Raw genomic sequence first — 20373 nt, 5'->3', positions numbered from 1 at the left:
GGCTGTATAGGGCATTGGTGAGGCCGCAGCTGGAGTACTGTGTGCAGTTTTGGTCGCCGTACTTACGCAAGGATATTTTGGCCTTGGAGGGAGTGCAGAGGAGGTTTACTAGGCTGATGCCGGAGTTGAGGGGGTTGAGCTATGAGGAGAGGCTGAATAAATTAGGCTTGTACTCGTTAGAGTTTAGAAGAATGAGGGGAGATCTCATTGAGACGTATAAGATGCTGAATGGGATGGATAGGATAGAGGTGGAGAGACTCTTCCTGCTCAGAAAGGATAGTACGACAAGGGGGCACAGCCTCAAGATAAAGGGGGGGGTGGTTTAGAACAGAGTTGAGGAGGAACTTCTTCACTCAAAGGGTGGTGAATCTCTGGAATTCTCTGCCCGTTGAAGTGGTGGAGGCTACCTCGCTAAATATTTTTAAGACGCGGGTTGATGGGTTTTTGATAAGAGAGGGGATTAAGGGTTATGGGGAGAGGGCGGGAATGTGGAACTGAGCCACGACAGATCAGCCATGATCTTATTGAATGGCGGGGCAGGCTCAAAGGGCTAGATGGCCTACTCCTGCTCCTATTTCTTATTTTCTTATGTTCCCCATGAATGCTGCCTTGACCAATTAAAACCAACCTGCCTGTTTTGAATTTAAATAAAGGCTTGGCAGTTAACTGTTCCCTGATGCTTTCTCCATGGCAATGCCTTTACCATTCCAAGTCCATTTGCTTACTACTCAGCACTCTCTTCTCTTGCAGTATAAATTGTTCCCTTTACATTTGGTATTCTTGCAAACTGTCCTGATGAGTACAAGACCAAAGCTTCAACAGCATGTCCGTTTTTTTCAGCGGTACTCAAGTTCTGTACAACCAAACGATTATCTGTCAAAATATACAAATGTTTTCTTTTAGGTACCTAAACCTGCTGGAGTGAAGAAAGGCTGGCAGAGGGCACTAGCCGTAGTCTGCGATTTCAAATTGTTTTTGTACGAAATAGCAGAAGGAAAGGCTTCTCAGCCAAGTGTGGTGGTTAGCCAAGTTATTGACATGAGGTATGTGCAAGTAACTCTTCCTCTTGTGTGTAGTGACCTGCTGTTTTATTCTGTTCGCAGGGACCCTAGCCAATTCCCATGTAGAGAAAGTGTTTCCCTATCAGTGATACTCTGCTGATACCCATTCCTCTTTTAGCATCAGCTATTGTTCAGTTGCTAATACTTCCATCTTCTGAGTCTGAAGGCTGTGTGTTCAAGTCCCAATCCAGAGACATGAGCATAAAAATCTAGGCTGATAACTCGGGTGCAGTACTGAGGGAGCGTGGCACTGTCTGAAGTGCAGTCGTTCGAATGAGGTGTTAAACTAAGGCCCTGGAACCCTCTTAGGTGAATTTAAAATAGCATAAGGCATTTTTTCGAGTAAGAGTAGTGCATTTCTCCCCAGTATCCTGACCAATATATCCCTGCTCAATCAACATCGCTAAAACAGATTAACTGATCATTATTTCCATGCTGTTTGAAGGAACTTGCTGTGCACAAATTGGTTGCAATGTCTCTTAATTACAACAGCGACTTGTGCTTCAAGGAAGCATCTTGTTGGCTGTGAAGTGCTTTGGGACATCCTGAGATTGTGAAATTCATTATACGAATGTCTTTTTAAAGACAATGTGAATATTTCTGTTAAATTAATTTTCATCGCTGTTCAGTCTGTTCCCAAGTCTTTTAATCAAAAGATGCAGAATTTGCATTTACAAATAACCAGAGCACAAATGCAGTTTGCTACCATGCCTTCTGTTTGCTGCTGGCCCTTGAAGGCAGCCTGATAATGGATTCTTCTTTGCCCTCTGACACTGTCAGCAGATCAGTGAGATATCGGTAAGGGCAGAATATTGTTGTTTTGTTTTCTTAAAAAAAAAGTATTTTCTTTTTAATTTCCCCCAGGGATGAAGAGTTTTCAGTTAGCTCTGTATTAGCTTCTGATGTTATCCACGCCAATAGGAAGGATGTCCCCTGTATCTTCAGGGTAAGTGGTAGTGTCGCTATATCCTGAGGTGGGAGGGGAGGAAAGGCTTTAACAACAGCAGAGGGACAATTTTAATAAATGACAGAGGGATTACCGTGAAACCCTATCATCAGAATGTCTTGTTACTTTGGGGCTTCCCTCGTTTGATGGCTTATTTAAATAATCATTGTTTAAAGCCTTTCAAACATTGCAGTGCATTTATTAATTCTTATATTTGTTACTCTAACAATGCAGTTTCCTGTACCTTTATCAGATTATTTCTATATGTTGCTGTTACAATTGTTTACTTTTCCTCTTTTTAATGGATGCTTTCCCACTGTGTTTTCCCCACTATAACTGAACTAGAAATACATTAAGAAAAAGATATAAGAACACAGGGACCCCACATTGACCCAAGATTCGCTGGAGCATAATTCATAGCTCCCTCAAGGTTCTTGGCCCAGACACTAGGCTTCTTTTAGCAGCTAGGTCCCTCTGGGCCCATTTCAATCATTTTCTTTGTTAGTTCATACTGTCTTTTACTATCTATTCCGTCCTCATTTCCCCCATTGTTTTCTCTATGCATTTCCTTTCATAGAAACATAGAACATTACAGCACAGTACAGGCCCTTCAGCCTTCAATGTTGTGCCGAGCTATGTCCAATCCCAAGATCAAGCTATCCCACTCCCTATCATTCTGGAGTGCTCCATGTGCTGATCCAATAACCGCTCGAAAGTTCCTAAAGTGTCCGACTCCACTATCACAGCAGGCAGTCTATTCCACACACCAACCACGATCTGAGTAAAGAATCTACCTCGGACATCCCTCCTATATCTCCCACCATGAACCTTATAGTTATGCCCCCTAGTAACAGCTACATCCACCCGAGGAAATAGTCTTTGCACATCCACTCTATCAATCCCTCTCATCATCTTATAAACCTCTATTAAGTCACCTCTCATCCTCCTCCACTCCAAAGAGAAAAGCCCCAGCCCTCTCAACCTTTCCTCATAAGACCTACCCTCCAAACCAGGCAGCATCCTGGTAAATCACCTCTGCACTCTCTCCAATGCTTCCACATCCTTCTTATAATGAGGTGACCAGAACTGAACACAATATCCCACATGTGGTCTCACCAACATCCGGTATAGTTGCAGCGTAACCCCACGGCTCTTTTTTTTAAACTTTATTCCAATCCAATCAAATCAAATCAAATCCAATTCAGAGTCTCCACAAGTTGAGACATTCCCAATCCAAGCTGACAAGACAGGGCTCTCACCACCTGTCTTGGGATGATCTACATGACCCAAGCTGATTGGAGTAGGTGTAGCTCCTCCTCCAAGGCTTGATCTCATTTGCATCTTAGCCAAACGGCCGAGATGCCACTTGAAAAAGTTGCTTCAAATGAAGCTAAAATGTAACCTAATGACTTCGACCAAGCGCAGCATGTCGATACTACGCTTGATCTTAGCCAGAAGGCCCTCTCACTGTCACCCATCTATTTTCATTTTTTAGAGTCCCAAATCCCTGAAACTCTTAGCTATGATCAATCACCTCTGCCTCCTGAATGTTGCAAAGTTCATCCAGCTCCAGTTCCCTAACGCGGTTTTTAAGGAGCTGGAGATGGGTGCACTTCCCACAGGTGAATTCAGCAGGGACACTAACGGCATCCCTCACCTCAAACATCCTTTCTTCTCCTTTCATTCTCAATATTTATGGGCCTTTGGCCTACTGCTAATCCTATTATTTATGTTCTCTCTCCTCTGTCATAATGTCACGTCTCCATTATTGTAATTGTCTGTCCCTAATTTTCCCTTTGTTTGCACCCTCTCTAGCAATGCCTTCTGTCTCTCCAATTCTCCTTTACTTTTCCTTTTCTCTTTCCTGCTTCTTGCTCCACTTTCTGCATTTTCTCTTTCTGCTTCATGCCACTGTCTCTCTCACACTTGGTCCCTATTTCTACTCTCTCTCTTCCTCACCCTCTACACCAGTCATGTTACTGATTCTATTGGTTCCTCCCTTTGGGATAAAATAGCTACAGTGGTGCAGGTTGGAGTGGCACTAGTTAAGTGCTCAGTGAATCACGAGCACAAGACTTTAAATTAGCTGTAGCAAGGAGGTGCTATTTTCCTGTAAGATAATGGAATCTACCTTTTTCTAATAGCTTAAGAATTCCCATAGATACCTGAATAAACATTAATTTCCTGTACATTGCAGTATTGCTATAGAGGTTATTTGTGATTTCACCATCTGGGTTTCTCAGTTGTGTTAAAGCCCAAAAGACATGAATAAAGCTCATAGAATTAGGACAAATTGCTAACGTGTACCAATAAGTGCTGAATTTGTGGTTGATTTACTTTGAAGTGGGAGCTTACAGTCAAATAATGCCCTGCTCAGGGTTCATGCCTGCAGTCTGCATGTGTTGACTTCCTGATGTTAGCCACATTGTCGGGGGAGAGCACGTATGAAGTGCTAACTGGAGCCCTGGTTTATACCCCCACCTTCCTTTATGAAGATCAGAAGCAGAGTCAACCTGAATTGCATTAGTTTACTTTGTATAGGCCTAGCTGCTGACCTAGCACTGGGGTCTGGCTTTAGGATCATTCTGCTGCAATGCAAAACTTCCACAATTTGATTTATTCTGCCTCAAAAAACAGTGGGAAAACCCTACTTGAACTGAGGAAATGGAAACCTGCTCTTATCTAAGTGTTAGAAATTGATGGAGTACTATATAATTATAAATGTTCTCCCTTTGTCTGACATGTATCTACGTCTTCCCATTTTATGGCACACTGTCTCAGTAAGGGATCACCCAAAAAGCATTTTTTTATCTGCAACCATTGCTCATGTTAACCAAGCCACCTTAATTGTGAATTGCTTGTTTTGTCTGTGTGACGTGAAGCACTATGTTTGCAGCCTTAATGTCTTTGTAAATCAGCTCTTTTGAAATGGCAGCAGGGTTATTTCCTGTGTCTTCTAGATTCCTTGCATGTCATATACCATGGCGAAAAGAAAGGTGAGCTGTTCCCAGGCTCCTGTCAGTACTGCTAAAAGATGATCTGCCCCGTGGTTCATATTGTTCTTTCCTTCATTATGTCACCTCCCACCATCACCACTTGCTCCACGTGTGTTTGAGGATCAAGTAATTGGCGCCTGTTAGTGTGCCTAACAGTTTTGTGTCAGTGATTGCCCTGTTTATAAACAACATCATGTTCGGTAATGCCTTCAGTAAATGTGATCAACTGAACAACAAAGGGTTATTCACCCACTATACCTCTAATGTAAGCCTGTGAGTTTCAGCATAAACAGTGGAATTGCCTCTAAATTTTTATATCCTAGTGAAAAGTGCCCCAGTTTTCTCACCTCATAATTTCATAATGCTTATAGAATGCACATTAAAACAGGAATAGTAAAGTCAGCCCCTTAAGGCTGTTCTGCCAATCAATTAGACCATGAATGTCGTCTGTCTCTACTCCAGTAACTCACTATGTTGCATAAAATTTATTGATTTCAACCTTGAAAAGCTTCAATTGTCTCAACATCCATTGCCTTTTTCTGAAGAACATTCCAGATTTCCGTTACACCTCCTGTGGAAAAGTGCTTCCAGATTTCACTCCTAACTAGCCAGCACTGATTTTAAGAATTTGTTCTTCCCTCTCGATTCCCCAATCAGAGAAGATAATTTGTCTACATTTACTTTTTAATGATTTAAAATAACTTGATTCGATCTTTCCACAATCTCTCATACTCAAAGAAATACAAGCCATGTTTATGAAACCCGGCCCTCCACCTGTAATTTAACCTTCTGAACCAGTGGTGGACAACTCAGGATTCTGCATGCAGCCCACACCAGATCTTGTTGACCTTAGTCAAAAAGTTACCATATTATATTCATTTCCATCCGTGTAGCTTTTTTCCTACTGGTATAGCTGAAGTGACACGCATGTAAAGCAAGTACACATGTAGGGGCATGCTGATTGCACACAACATTGACTGTGAGAGTCGTGTGTTCCCTCTGTGTTCAATCAAGCATAAATGTTTTTACCTCTTAATGTTGATGACAGCTATAGTAATATACGAATGGTGAAGAATTTTCTATAACTTTATAAAATATTCAGCATGTATTAAATGTATTCAATCTTATCCAAGGGTCATAGTTAGTAAATGTGCCCAATTTCAAATCTTGCACCCCTGAGTTGAAGGAGGGCCATTCACACAGCCCATTCACTAGCCTTGGTTGCCCATCACTGGTCTAAACCCTGATAGCATCTTAGTGAATTTCTCCTACACCCTTTTCCTGGCCTTGATATCCTTCTTAAAGCAGTTACCAAAGCTAAATACAGTATTCCAATTCTATCCTAACCAATGATTTCTAAAATTCTCCCCATCAGATTTTTTTCTGTCATAATCTTATACCCCACATGATAAAATCGAGGATACCATGTTTTCTAACTTAACCTTTTCTGCCATTTTTAAAGATTTCCATATCTGAATTCCTGTTGTGCCATATTATAGTCTGTAGAAGCCCACCTGCTAACAATGTTAGACTGGAGGGATGATTGTTATCTGGTTTAACCCTTTTGAACCAAAAGTGTTACATTTGCAATCTTTCCAGATCCAAATGTCATAGAGTGATAGAGGTTTACAGCATGGAAACAGGCCCTTCAGCCCAACTTGTCCATGCTGCCCTTTTTTTCAAACCCTAAACTAATCCCAGTTGCCTGCATTTGGCCCATATCCCTCAATACCCATCATACCCATGTAACTGTCTAACTGCTTTTTAAAAGATAAAATTGTACCCACCTCTACTACTACCTCTGGCAGCTTGTTCCAAACACTCACCACCCTCTGTGTGAAAGAATTGCCCTTCTGGACACTTTTGTATCTGTCCTCTCCCACCTTAAACCTCTGCCTACTAGTTTTAGACTCCCCTATCCTTGGGAAAAGATATTGATTATCTACCTTGTCTATGCCCCTCATTATTTTATAGACTTCTCTAAGGTCACCCCTCAGCTTCCTATGCTCCAGAGAAAAAAGTCCCAGTCTATTCAGCCTCTCCTTATAACTTAATCCATCAAGTCCCAGTAGCATCCTAGTAAATATTTTCTGCACTCTTTCTAGTTTAATAATATAAGAACATAAGAAATAGGAGAAGAGTAGGCCATCTAGCCCTTTGAGCCTGCCCCGCCATTCAATAAGATCATGGCTGATCTGTCGTGGCTCAGTTCCACATTCCCGCCCTCTCCCCATAACCCTTAATCCCCTCTCTTATCAAAAACCCATCAACCCACGTCTTAAAAGTATTTAGCGAGGTAGCCTCCACCACTTCAACGGGCAGAGAACTCCAGAGATTCACCACCCTTTGAGTGAAGAAGTTCCTCCTCAACTCCGTTCTAAACCGCACCCCCCTTTATCTTGAGGCTGTGTCCCCTAGTCCTATTATCCTTTCTGAGCGGGAAGAGTCTCTCCACCTCTATCCTATCCATCCCATTCATCATCTTATATGTCTCAATGAGATCTCCCCTCATTCTTCTAAACTCTAACGAGTACAAGCCTAGTTTATTCAGCCTCTCCTCATAGCTCAACCCCCTCAACTCCGGCATCAGCCTAGTAAACCTCCTCTGCACTGCCTCCAAGGCCAAAATATCCTTGCGTAAGTGCGGCGCCCAAAACTTCACACAGTATTCCAGCTGCGGCCTCACCAATGCCCTATACAGCCGCAGCAAGACCTCCCTACTTTTATATTCAATCCCCCTCGCTATGAAGGCCAGCATCCCATTCGCCTTCCTGATCACCTGCTGCACCTGCAAGCTGGGTTTTTGTGACTCGTGCACAAGGACCCCAAGGTCCCTCTGCACCGTCGCCTGCTGCAGTTTTTCACCACGTAAGTGATAATCCTTCCTACCATTATTCCTACCAAAGTGGACCACCTCGCACTTGCCAACTTTTCTATAATAGGGTATAATATCCTTTCTATAATAGGGTGACCAGAATTACACACATTATTCCAAGTGTCGCCTTACCAATGTCCTGTACAACTTTAACAAGACATCCCAACTCCTGTATTCAATGTCCTAACCGATGAAACCAAGAATGCCGAATGCCTTCTTCACCACTCTGTCCACCTGTGACTCCATTTTCAAGAGGCTATGAACATGTATCCCTAGATCTCTTTGTTCTGTAACTCTCCCCAACGCCCAACCATTAACTGAGTAAATCCTGCTGTGGTTCAATCTACCAAAATGCATCGCGTTTCATTTGCCTAAAATTGAACGCCATCTGCCATTCGTTAGCCCACTCGCCCAATTGATGAAGGTTCCACAGCATTTGGAGATAACCTTCCGCACTGTCCACCATGCCACCAACCTTGGTGTCATCTGCAAACTTACTAACCATGTCCCCTGTATCCTCATCCAAATCATTAATATAAATGACAAATAACAGTGGGCCCAGCACTGATCCCTGAGGCACACCCATGGTCATAATCTGAAAGACAACTCTTTCTGGCTTCTGTCAAGAAGTCAATTTTGTATCCATTTAGATACCTCACCCTGGATCCCGTGAGATTTAACTTTATGCAACAACCTACCATGCGGCACCTTGTCAAAGGCCTTGCTAAAGTCCATTGAGACTTTAAGAGATTGTGATCAAAACCTTTATTATTTACACTCTGACTTTCCTAGAAAGTTGGAATACTATTGGAGTCCCACTATCTCTTTCACTACATGCTCACCAATGTTTCAGTATTATACTGCTATTTATAAATTAACCCATATAAGTGCTTCTGTGAAAATCAATAGCATCTCCTCTGTTCCTTCCACCTCTACGGAAAAAATTTCCTTTTTTAATCTTCAGTAAGCCCCACCCTCTTCATTGTTTATTTTAAGTAAATGTAATAGAACACTACTATTTTCACTTCAGTTTCCCTGGCTTGCTTCAAAGTTCCTCACCAAAGTGAAGAAGCTCATCCTCAGCTCTGGCAACAGTCCAGATGACCAAAAAGTCCACCCTTTCCCTCGGCTTAGATATCAGCTGTTCAGAAGCCAACCAATATGGGACTAAGTATCACATTATATTGTCTAATTTAGCCAGACTTTGGCCTTATACCTGCTTTCCTGGTATTTTGTGATGAACAATAATTCTTCAACTCAAACTGACTAGAGAGCAATAATAACATCTTTATGTTGATATGGAATAATTCTCATAGTGAGGTCAATGGATCTGATCTAAGTGAGTTGTGGCAAGAAGTTTGGGGCGTGGTATACATACTGTAGTTTAATACTAATGCACAATAACTCAAATTGAAATATGAATACTACTTTTTAAAATTTTTTCATGGGATGAGGGCTTTGCTGACAAAGCCAGTATTTGTTACCCATTCCTATCAGCCCTTGAACTGAATGGGTTGCCACACCAGATCAGAGGACAGTAAAGTTTTAATTGCAATGCGGCAGAATCACATGTAGGCCAGACCAGGTAAGGATGGCACATTTCCTTCCCTAAAAACCATTAGTGAACCAGGTGGGTTTTTACGACAATTGACAATGGTTTCATCATCACTATTACTGAGATTAGCTTTTAATTTCAGTTTATTAATTAAATATAAATTCCACCAGCAGCTGTGGTGGGATTTTAGCCCTTAACCACAGAACATTAGCCTGGGCCTCCTGGATTACTAGCCCAGCGACATTACCATCAAGCCACTGTCTTTATTATTATCATGCAAGCCCACGTGTGCGTGTTCTACACTGGAGATAGCTTCCATGTCAATAGACTTTGATTCTGTCCCCAGGTATTACATTTTTGTCACTGTAATGTTTTGCCTGCTGCCACCATAGTTTTCTGCCTGATCCAACTTATTGTTTGTTTGGTCTTCTTTGGAGAAGATTGTCAATCAGACAATCAGATATTGGTCTGAGGATGTTCTTATTATTGCCTGAGTATATTCCCTTACTATGAAAACTATCACCATTTCTCAGTTGTATCACTTGGTTACACTGGCTGTGAAAAGTAACAAATCTTTGTGATAGTGGGCCGTCATCATATTTTGGACCCATTTCTACATTCACCCTTCTTCCTCTTTTCATCCCCATCTTTGGCAAAGGGGCTGTGGTAGTTCAACCCCTTCTGACAGGTAGACCTCTGATATAGCTTTTCTCTTCTCTGCCTTAGGTTCCGCTTACAGCAGAACCTGGTAGGTGGGTTGGGCCCATTAAACAGACCCCGAAACTCCATTCCACACGCGATCGTAAAACTGCGACGCATATTAAGGTATTTTTACTCTGTACAATTAATGCTGCTCCTTCCTCAGGGAGATGACAGTTCCACATCTTTGCAACCCCTGGTATGTACTCCTTGGTGAGGTACACCCTCTAAGGACTACTTACCCACTCTAGACCAGAACTGAATATGATGCTTCTCTTACTCTTCCCCAGAATAGAACTAAGACTGAACAAGACTTCTTAAAATACTTCATGGACGTCTTTTTTCCTTCCTTATTTAATTTTTCTTTCTCCGCAAGTGCACTGCAACCACATAACTCATGAGCAGTTGTTTTTCAAGTGAACTTGTTTATTGATGAATAAAAATCGTATTTTGCGCTAGACGACAATTGCAGTGGGGTCACAGTTATTCATTAATGACGATTGATGCTGGAACCTGCTAGACAATTGAAAATTCCCAAATTCCCAGGTTCAGATTAATTTATCTGGCATGATCAGTTTTTCCAGAGCAAAAAGAATTTCTTTATCTAATATCAAGATGCAGTGTATCGTGACCACAAGGACTGCAGCAGTTCAGCTCCGCTTCTTTGGGCTTCTAAGGCTGTGCAGTAAAAGCAGATTTAGCAGCATGCCATTGCCCCAGGAACACTTTGTTTTAAAAGTGCTGATGACTCCCAACTCCAACTAACCATCAATCCCTCCAAATTGACTTGAGGGTACAGCTAATGGGGACATGGATAAGTGATGTTCCGTTATTGATGAAGTAAAGCTGGCTCTGAAAATTGACCATGTACAGCACAGTGGTTAGCATTGTTGCCTCACAGCACCAGGGACTCGGGTTCAGTTCTGGCCTTGGGTGACTGTGTGGAGTTTGTATGTTCTCCCTGTGTCTGTGTGGGTTTCCTCTGGGTGTTCTGGTTTCCTCTCATAGTGCAAAGATGTGCAGATTAGACAGATTGGCCATGGCAAATTGTCTCTTGGTATCCAAGTTGTTTAGGTTAGGGAGATGAGTGGAGTTAATGTGCAGGATTACAATGATAGGGTGGGGAGCCTGGGTAAGATGCTCTGTCAGAGAGTCAGTGTAGACTTGATGGGCCAAATGGCCTCCTGCGCTGAAGGGAGTCTATATTTTTCAGAGCCATAGATTTTCCTTGGCTCTCTTTCCTGTGGGATGTGTGAATAGCACAAGTTGAAAGATCCTCCCTGGATCACTGGAAGTGACAGTGAAAATTTCACATTTACCAGTAGAGCATTAATCTAAATTACTGAGCTCTGTGAAAATCTGTTTTGGAAAAGTTTCCATGATCTTATCAGGACTGCAATCTTAATGCTGATTGGATTTGGATTATCAAACTCACTTTAACATGGGATTATTAATCTGTGCCTGGTTTAATCACTCTCATTGTGATGTGGGAAGATGGAGGGAGGGAAAGCATTCAGTTCCACACTGTGGTGTAATTGGTGAGACAGGAGCTGGGTGATTTGAATTACTTCTTTCTTGCAACCCCCAACCTCCATGAAGTATGTTAGAAATGACAGAATAGAAGGGGGAGCATTCAGCACATTTTGCCTGTATGAGATAGGATGCCATGTTTCTGTTATATGTTGCATGTACTAACACGAACTGTAGTCATTAAACCATGTGATTATGTCATCATGAAGCAGTAGCATCATAAATGTGAGAACATTGTTTTGCTTAATAAGTCTGGAATGGTTTTGGAAATACATTAGTTTTTAAAATGGCTACATGTATTTTAATACTCTTTAAGGAAGTGATGTGATTATACCACCACTTATAAATCTCATCTTTCAACATTTATCAGACTTGTTGACCAAGGCGTTTCTGTAGTTGTGAAAAACGATGATTATTAGCAGCAAAAGCATGAATTTGTCTGTTTATTATCATTTACCGTTAATACATTAAATAAATAATGAGGCATTTTTAACCACCTTGCAGAGTCAACTCCTCTGAGTCTACCAGGTCACTGTTAGCACCCGAGATAATTAAAAATAAAAATTATACCCTGGAAGTAGCATCCTACTAGATCGTTCCATTGTATGTAAAACATACATTCAACTATATGTATAAGTACAAATCTCGGCTTAGCTTGTTGCTTTCTTCCAGGACTGAAGTAGCAGGGCTTCTTCAGAGGTCAAAATTGGTGAATGTAAAAGACCTCATGGAATAAAGAAAATTTCTCCCCACTGATTCAGCGAACGTTTATCCCTCAAACAACACCAAAAACAGACCAGTTGATCTCTTTGTTTCTGGGAGTTTGCAATGTGCTAATTGCAGGCGAATCCACTACATCAGGACAATGACTACATTCTAAAATTGCTTATTGGCCATAAAACATTTTGGGACTCATGCTTATGCGAGGTGTTGTATAAATACAATTCATTCCTCTTCTCACTGCCACCATTAGAAGTTGGTGCAGAATGAGATCAAGCCTCAGAGTTCTGTTTTTAATTTCCTTTTTTCAATTGCTACAGCAATCACTTTTCTTCTCTCTATCTTGTCTTCTCCTCTCCTCAAACGGCTGTTGCAGCAGCAGGCAGCACCCACCCAAGAGTAACCTTCTGTTCGCTTACAAGTCACTAGTTCAATCCATAGTCTTTCCAATCCTAAAGATACTGAGGCCAGTTTTAATGCTCATTTAGAGCATGAATCTGCTAATCTAATCGCATGTTCAGAAAGTGCAGCTGAAAATAACAGAAAGCTTGGAGACTAACAAGGTGGATTATTTTCCATTCTTGCATATTAGCAAAAGGTTTTAATGTTCCAATGAATGAGTATCAAAATATTGGCAATAAAGGCTTAGTTTAAACTAGGCATCTCTGTGAAAAAGCAAAGTGTGTGGCCATTGAAATGGGAAAATTGATTAATAGGTTTCTGTGTCAAATCTGCCTGAAATAGCCAGAGGACTAGATTTGATCCTAATGTAGCCTTTGTAATTGACTCCAGTAGCACTGACAAATGGTTAGTACCATTTACCCAATGTGGTTGATAAGTATGGATGATATAAATGGTGTTGAATGTGTTAGTATAAACTGGCCGTTTAAACTATAGACATCTTTATAAAGATTTTTAGGTTTTGATTCTGTTTGTAGGCTAACAGCTGAAATGTAGTTTACACATTGTTTTTACATATAGGGTCTAGAATTATTTTTAAATAGGTGCTGATGTCAAAGAAGGTAGAGCATTATCTATGTCAACATAAGTCAGCCACACAGTGGAATCATCAAAGGGTTGAACAAGCAGGGTTTTTTTGCACGATCTGGTTTTCCACAGTCAGTTAGTTCCAGATAATCTAACAGAGCAAGTTAAAGCACATGAGGCGAGGGTAAAATGAAACAGTGCAGACAATTTAACTCTGATTATCGCTGCTTGAGTTTTCCCCTTAACATCGCTTCATTCCTTGCAGGTTACGGCCTCCCAGCTGTCAACATCCAATAATAAGTGTTCAATCCTGATACTGGCTGACAGCGAGAATGAGAAAAATAAATGGGTAGGATTGCTAAATGAGCTACACCGTATCCTGAAGAAGAACAAACTCAAGGATCGATCAGTCTTTGTTCCGAAGGAAGCTTATGACAGTGCCCTGCCACTTATCAAGACAACACAATCAGCTGCCATAATAGGTAGGAGCCAGCTGGCTGCCTTTTCACTAAAGTTGATTTCTTTCATCGTGTAACATCATAAAGTACAATCACCTGCCAGTTTACATATTATAATAACAATAACCATAAGGCAGTATGGGATGTCCTGATAACATGAAAGGTGCTATGTAAGTTCAAATTTTTCCTTTTCTTTAAATTCAACATTTCAAGAACTTTCAGTCAGATTTTCCTGTTTTATTTCCAGTGCTAGTTATGCCAGAGCAGTCCTTAGGGAGTGCCATCTTTTAGACAATCAGTTGAGGCTTCATCTTTTCAGGTGGAAGTAAATCATTCCTGAGTCCTGGCCAGCATTTACCAAAAGCTGGTAAATTTAAAGATCAGCTTGCCATTTAACTCGCATTGTTTGTGGGACCTTGCTCTGTGTAACTTAGCTGCTGTGTTTGATATTGTGGTAACTTCTTTACAAGAATGCATTGTTTACAAGAAGTTTGATCTCCATATAATTAAATAACAAAGTTTAACAATTACAGTAACTCAGCAGAACAGTAATAGGAGCACAAGTAAAACAGGTCTTGCTTGCACAACACTCTCGCCACTCATGCTCAGAACCTCAACAGCCGCCAGTAAGACAATTACATAGGAGAAAAGTTAAGCCAAAGTTATTCACAACCTGGAGGATAGCTATTGGATTGGGTAGAAGTACAGCTGTTGATCTTAAATCCAAATATGTAAGACACAACAAGTATTTTCTTAATGTTTCTTTGTATACTGTGTGGCAAATTCCCAACAGTGATAATATCCTGACTTTAACTTCATTCGGTATGTCACATGCTCACTCCAAATCATTGATGTGAGATCATGCCAGATTTAACTTGAGCTTCATTGTCATAGTGGAAGCCTAATCCTACTTGAATGTGACTGAATAACATGGAGGCTATCGACAAAGGACCTCTGCTTTTTCCTTTCACTGAGAAAAACATCCCAACCCACTTTATAGAGACTTAATCAGACAAAAATGTACTCCCAAGCCAAGATGTGGAGATGTTGGACTGGGGTAAACACAGCAAGAAGTCTGACAACACCAGGTTAAAGTCCAACCGATTTATTTGATAGTAAACTCACTAGCTTTCGAGGTCTCCCTCTTCATCGGGTGGCTGGAGAGTTCTGGCCTCAGACAGAGCATATAAAGCACAGACAGTTTACAGATTACTGATAAGAATGCAAATCTTTACACCTAATCTGCTATTCAAGTCTTAAAGTGGCTAACAGTGTGAGTGGAAGGAGCACTGAGCACAGGTTAAAGAGATGTGTATTGTCTCCAGACAGTACAGTAAGTGAGGTTTTGCAAACCCAGGCAAGTCACGGGAGTTACAGGTAGTGCGTTATGAACCCAAGATCCCTGTTGAGACCGTCCTCGTGTGCGGAACTTGGCTATCAGTCTCTGCTCAGCGACTCTGCACTGTCGTGTGTCGTGAAGGCCATCTTGGAGAATGCTTACCTGAGGATCAGAGGCCGAATGCCCGTGACCACTGAAGTGTTCGCCAACAGGAAGGGAAGAGTCTTGCCTGGCAATTGTCACGAGATGTTCATTCATCCGTTGTCGTAGCATCTGCATGGTCTCCCCAATGTACCATGCTTCGGGACATCCTTTCTTGCAACATATTCGGTAGACAACGTTGGCCAAGTTGCAAGAGTATTTACCGTGTACCTGGTGGATGGTATTCTCACGTGTGGTGATGTCATCCATGTCGATGATCCGGCATGTCTTGCAGAGGTTGCTGTGGCAGGGTTGTGTGGTATTGTGGTCACTGTTCTGCTGAAGGCTGGGTAGTTTGCTGCGAACAATGGTCTGTTTTAGGTTGCGTGATTGTCTGAAGGCAAGAAGTGGGGGTGTGGGGATGGCCCTGGCGAGATGCTCGTCTTTATCAATGATATGTTGAAGACCCTGGAGAAGATGTCATAGCTTCTCCGCTCCGGGGAAGTACTGGACGACGAAGGGTACTCTGTCCACCGTGTCCCGTGTTTGTCTTCTGAGGAGGTCGGTGCGGTTTTTCGCTGTGGCGCATCGGAACTGTCAATCAATGTGTCAAGCGCCATATCCTGTTCTTACGAGGGCATCTTTCAGCATCTGGAGGTGTCTGTCACGATCCTCCTCATCTGAGCAAATCCTGTGTATATGGAGGGCTTGTCCACAGGGGATGGCTTCTTTAACGTGTTTAGGGTGAAAGCTGGAGAAGTGGAGCATTGTGAGGTTGTCTGTGGGCTTGCCATACAGTGAGGTGCTGAGGTGACCGTCCTTGATGGAGATGCGTGTGTCCAAGAATGCAACTGATTCTGGAGAATAGTCCATGGTGAGCCTGATGGTGGGGTGGAACTTGTTGATATCATCATATATCTAGTACATCTACCTAATCATATGTCTACCTAATACGTTGCAAGAAAGAATGTCCCGAAGCATGGTACATTGGGGAGACCATGCAGATGCTACGACAACGGATGAATGAACGTTGCTCGACAATCACCAAGCAAGACTGTTCCCTTCCTGTTGGCGAACACTTCAGTGGACACGGGCATTCGGCCTCTGACCTTCGGGTAAGCATTCTCCAAGGTGGCCTTCACAACACACGACAGTGCAGAGTTGCTGAGCAGAGACTGATAGCCAAGTTCCGCACACACGAGGACGGTCTCAACGGGGATCTTGGGTTCATGTCGCACTATCTGTAACCCCCGTGACTTGCCTGGGTTTGCAAAACCTCACTTACTGTACTGTCTGGAGACAATACACATCTCTTTAACCTGTGATCAGTGCTCCTTCCAATCACATTGTCAGCCACTTTAAGACTTGAACAGCAGGTTAGGTGTAAGGATTCGCATTCTAATCAGTAATCTGTAAACTGTCTCTGCTGTTATATGCTCTGTCCGAGGCCAGAACTCTCCATTCACTTGACGAAGCTTGTGAGTTTACTATCAAATAAATCGGTTGGACTTAAACCTGGTGTTGTCAGACTTCTTACTCCCAAGCCAAAGGAGGCAATGTTGGGGGTTAGCTTGATCAGAGACATCAGTTCAAAGGAGGGTTTTAAAGGAGGAACATTTTGTTCTTTGACTTTAACTTAAAACTGAGGCTAGCAGCCTGATATGCTCAGTGAAATGTATCACTTATCTGAGGAGGACCACAGCACATATAGAACTGGTGGCCCGGTGACACAGTGGTTGGCATTACTGCCTCACAGTGCCAGAGACCCGGTTCAATTCCCGGCTTGGGTCACTGTCTTTTGATTTGATTTGATTTATTATTGTCACGTGTATTAACATACAATGAAAAGTATTGTTTCTTGCACTGTCAGTGTGGAGTTTGCACATTCTCCCCGTGTCTGCATGCATTTTCTCCAGGTGTTTCTCTTTTCTCCCACATTGCAAAGATGTGCAGGTTAGGTGGTTGGCCATGGTAAATTGTCCCTTAATGTCAGGGGAACTACCTATTGTAATTGCATGGGGTTGTGGGGATGGGGCCTGCGTGGGATTGTGGTCAGTACGGATTTGATGGACCAAGTGGCCTCCTTCAACAGTGTAGGATTCTATGATTCTAACATGTTCATGGAACCCAAGATCCAGTATTGAGCTGGTCTCAGGCCTTCCAAGTGAAGTTCTTCATTGTTGGCTATAAGCCTGAAAACACACCATAACCAATTTCCGTGCCAAAGTCACTTTGGGCAGTCCAAGGTTTTAGTCAGCCAAGCAGTACTGCTTAAAATCAGGAGACCCGGAGGACTACTGAACAAAGAGAATTCTGATTGGTACTGTATTACAAATTGGTGCTGAGATGTGCTGTTAAGGCACTGTGACACTGGGTCATATTGATTTGAGACCTCATATTAGCACTATGTGGCTGTATTTAGTATCTTTGTTAGGATGAAATGTTGACCAATAAGATGTAGATGCCAAATATTAACAGCTGTTGCCCTCATTGTTGCTGAATTCCAGATCATGAGAGGATAGCACTGGGAAATGAAGAAGGATTGTTTGTAGTGCATGTCACCAAAGACGGTAAGTGGATTTCTTTCTTACCCACTTCCACTGAGCAAGTCCTATACAATTCCACATGCACTTAAATTTCAGTTTTATTGCCAACATGAACAGCAAATGTGTTCCATACCTTTATTCCTTACATTTTTTAATCCCCTGTAACTGTTTATTTGTCATGTAATTTATATGAAATGTTTCTTCTGGAGTTTTCTCAGATGAGATCTTGTAGCTGGAGAAAGTGTGATGGTTTAATTAAGGGATGCTCAGCTTCTTGGAGTGGGGACTGATATAAATGTCACAATCAGACTGGGTTGCAAGTAGTTACATAGAAATATGAAGCCCAGTGCATAAAAAAATTCCAAGCTCCTGCTCCATACACACAAACTGCTAGTCTCCCATGTCAGATTCAAGTCCCTTTCAGATCTACAAACTGCAGGAACTCAGAATGTTCAAATGTAATCAGTGTTTGGTGGAACTATTTCCTAAGTAAGAGCTTCCACTAGAATCATAGACACCCTACGGTGCAGAAGGAGGCCATTCAGTCCATCATGCTTGCACTGTTGATAGAGCATTCCCATAACCCCCCCTTATTTACCATGGCAGATCCCACTAACCCACACATCCTGGGATGCTAAGGGGCAATTTATCAAGGCCAATTCACCTAACCTGCACATCTTTGGACTGTGGGAGGAAACTGGAGCACCCAGGGGAAGACCCACGCAGACACGAGGAGAAGGCGCAGACTCCATACAGACAGTCACCGTGGGTGGACCTGGGTCCCTGGTGCTGTAAAGCAGCAGCGCTAGCCACTGTGCCACCTCCAACTCATACTAAACTGTTTCAGAAAAGTTAAAAAACATTGGAAATGGGGATGTTCACTGATTGCACAGATGTTTAACACCAATTGCGACTCCAAAGATACTGAAGTAGTCCATGTTCGTGAGACATGAGCAACATCTAGGCTTGGGTTGATAAGTGGCAAGTAACATTCGTGCCACACAAGTGTCAGGATTGGCCATCTCCAACAAGAGAGGATCTAAGCATCCCTCCTTAACATTCAATGGCATTACCATTGCTGAATCCCTCACTATCAACATCCTGGGGGTTACCATTGACCAGAAACTCAATTGGACTAGCCATATAAATACTGTGGCTACAAAAACAGGTCAGACGCTAGGAATTGTGGAGGTCAACTCACCACCTGACTCCCCAAAGCTTGTCCACCATCTGCAATGCACAAATCAGCTGGAATACTCTCCACTTGCCGGGATGAGTGTAGTTCCAAGGGCACTTGAGAAACTCAACACCATCCAGGACAAAGCAACTCCTTGACTGGCGTCCCATCTATCATCTTAAACATTCACTCCCTCACTGTGGTAGCAGTGTGTACCATCTACAGGATTCACAGCAGCTACTCATCAAGGCTCCTTCAACAGCACTGTCCAAACCTGTGACCTCTACCAGCTGAAAGGACATGGGAACACCACCACCTGAAAAGTTGTCTTCTGGGTTACATATAATGGTGACTTGGAACTATATTGCCATTCCTTCGTTGTCACAGGGTCAAAATCCCAGAACACCCCTTGCTAACAGCATTATGGGTATATGCACGTCACAGGGACTGCAGCTCACCACCACTTTTTCAAGGGCAATTAGGGATGGCTTTGTCAGTGACACTCACATCCCATGAGGTGAATTAAAAATCAGTGTTTTTTTTTTGCATGGAATGTCTTGAGATTGTGAAAGGTGTTATAGAACTGTATGTAAGTGAAATGAAAACTTTTCCTTTCCTTTTCTCTTTGATAGAAATTATCCGTGTTGGTGATAACAAGAAGGTCCATCAGATCGAGCTCATCTCAGGGGAGCAGCTGATTGCTGTCATTTCTGGACGGAACCGGCACGTCCGCCTCTTCCCCACCTCTGCCCTTGACGGCCGAGAAGGCGATTTCTTCAAACTGGTGGAAACAAAGGGCTGCCAAACGCTGGTATCGGGATCAATGCGCCATGGCTCAGCCACGTGCTTGTGTGTGGCCATGAAACGGCAGGTGCAGTGCTACGAACTCAACCAGAGCAAAACTCGTCACAAAAAGTTCAAGGAGATCCAAGTCCCGGGCAACGTGCAGTGGATGGCTATTTTCAGCGAGCGCTTGCTTGTCGGCTATCAGTCCGGTTTTGCCAAATACCCGCTGCAGGGAGACGGAGGTCCCATCAGCTTACTCCATCCTGATGACCATACACTCTCCTTTATCACCCAGCAGCCTAACGATGCAATCTGTGCAGTGGAAATCTCGGGCAAGGAGTATTTATTGTGTTTCACTACTGTGGGCATTTATGTGGACTGCCAGGGTCGAAGGTCAAGGCAGCAGGAACTGATGTGGCCAGCTATTCCCACAACATGCTGTAAGTTGTTTGTTTCTTTTACTTGTAAATTTGGGGTGTGCCAGCTAATCGATGAAGGTAAATCTAATTCTCAGTACTTGACCAACACAACCCAAAAGTGCCCTGGTCCCTGTGTGT

The 20373-nt window shown here is 42.6% G+C and overlaps 1 protein-coding gene across 9 annotated transcripts in view; it reads left to right on the top strand.

Annotated features, from left to right (window-relative positions):
* The window catches only part of LOC145345245 (serine/threonine-protein kinase MRCK alpha-like), a 545867-nt gene that overhangs the window by 496304 nt on the left and 29190 nt on the right, over positions 1-20373 (top strand). For 5 of the 9 annotated variants that reach the window (XM_080193034.1, XM_080193032.1, XM_080193031.1 and 2 more), the window contains 6 exons: positions 904-1043; positions 1926-2007; positions 10160-10258; positions 13635-13851; positions 17815-17877; positions 19663-20256. In XM_080193034.1, the coding sequence (XP_080049160.1) occupies positions 904-1043; positions 1926-2007; positions 10160-10258; positions 13635-13851; positions 17815-17877; positions 19663-20256 (1195 nt within the window). The remainder of the gene's footprint in view (positions 1-903; positions 1044-1925; positions 2008-10159; positions 10259-13634; positions 13852-17814; positions 17878-19662; positions 20257-20373) is intronic. The other 4 variants (XM_080193035.1, XM_080193038.1, XM_080193040.1 and 1 more) reach the window with 1 other exon arrangement.

The sequence above is a fragment of the Carcharhinus amblyrhynchos genome, chromosome 7 (genome assembly GCF_965287045.1).
Source record: "Carcharhinus amblyrhynchos chromosome 7, sCarAmb.v2.hapA, whole genome shotgun sequence".
Taxonomy (NCBI): domain Eukaryota; kingdom Metazoa; phylum Chordata; class Chondrichthyes; order Carcharhiniformes; family Carcharhinidae; genus Carcharhinus; species Carcharhinus amblyrhynchos.
The sequence above is the reverse complement of the archived record's forward strand: the minus strand, read 5'-3'. Positions and strand labels throughout refer to the sequence as shown.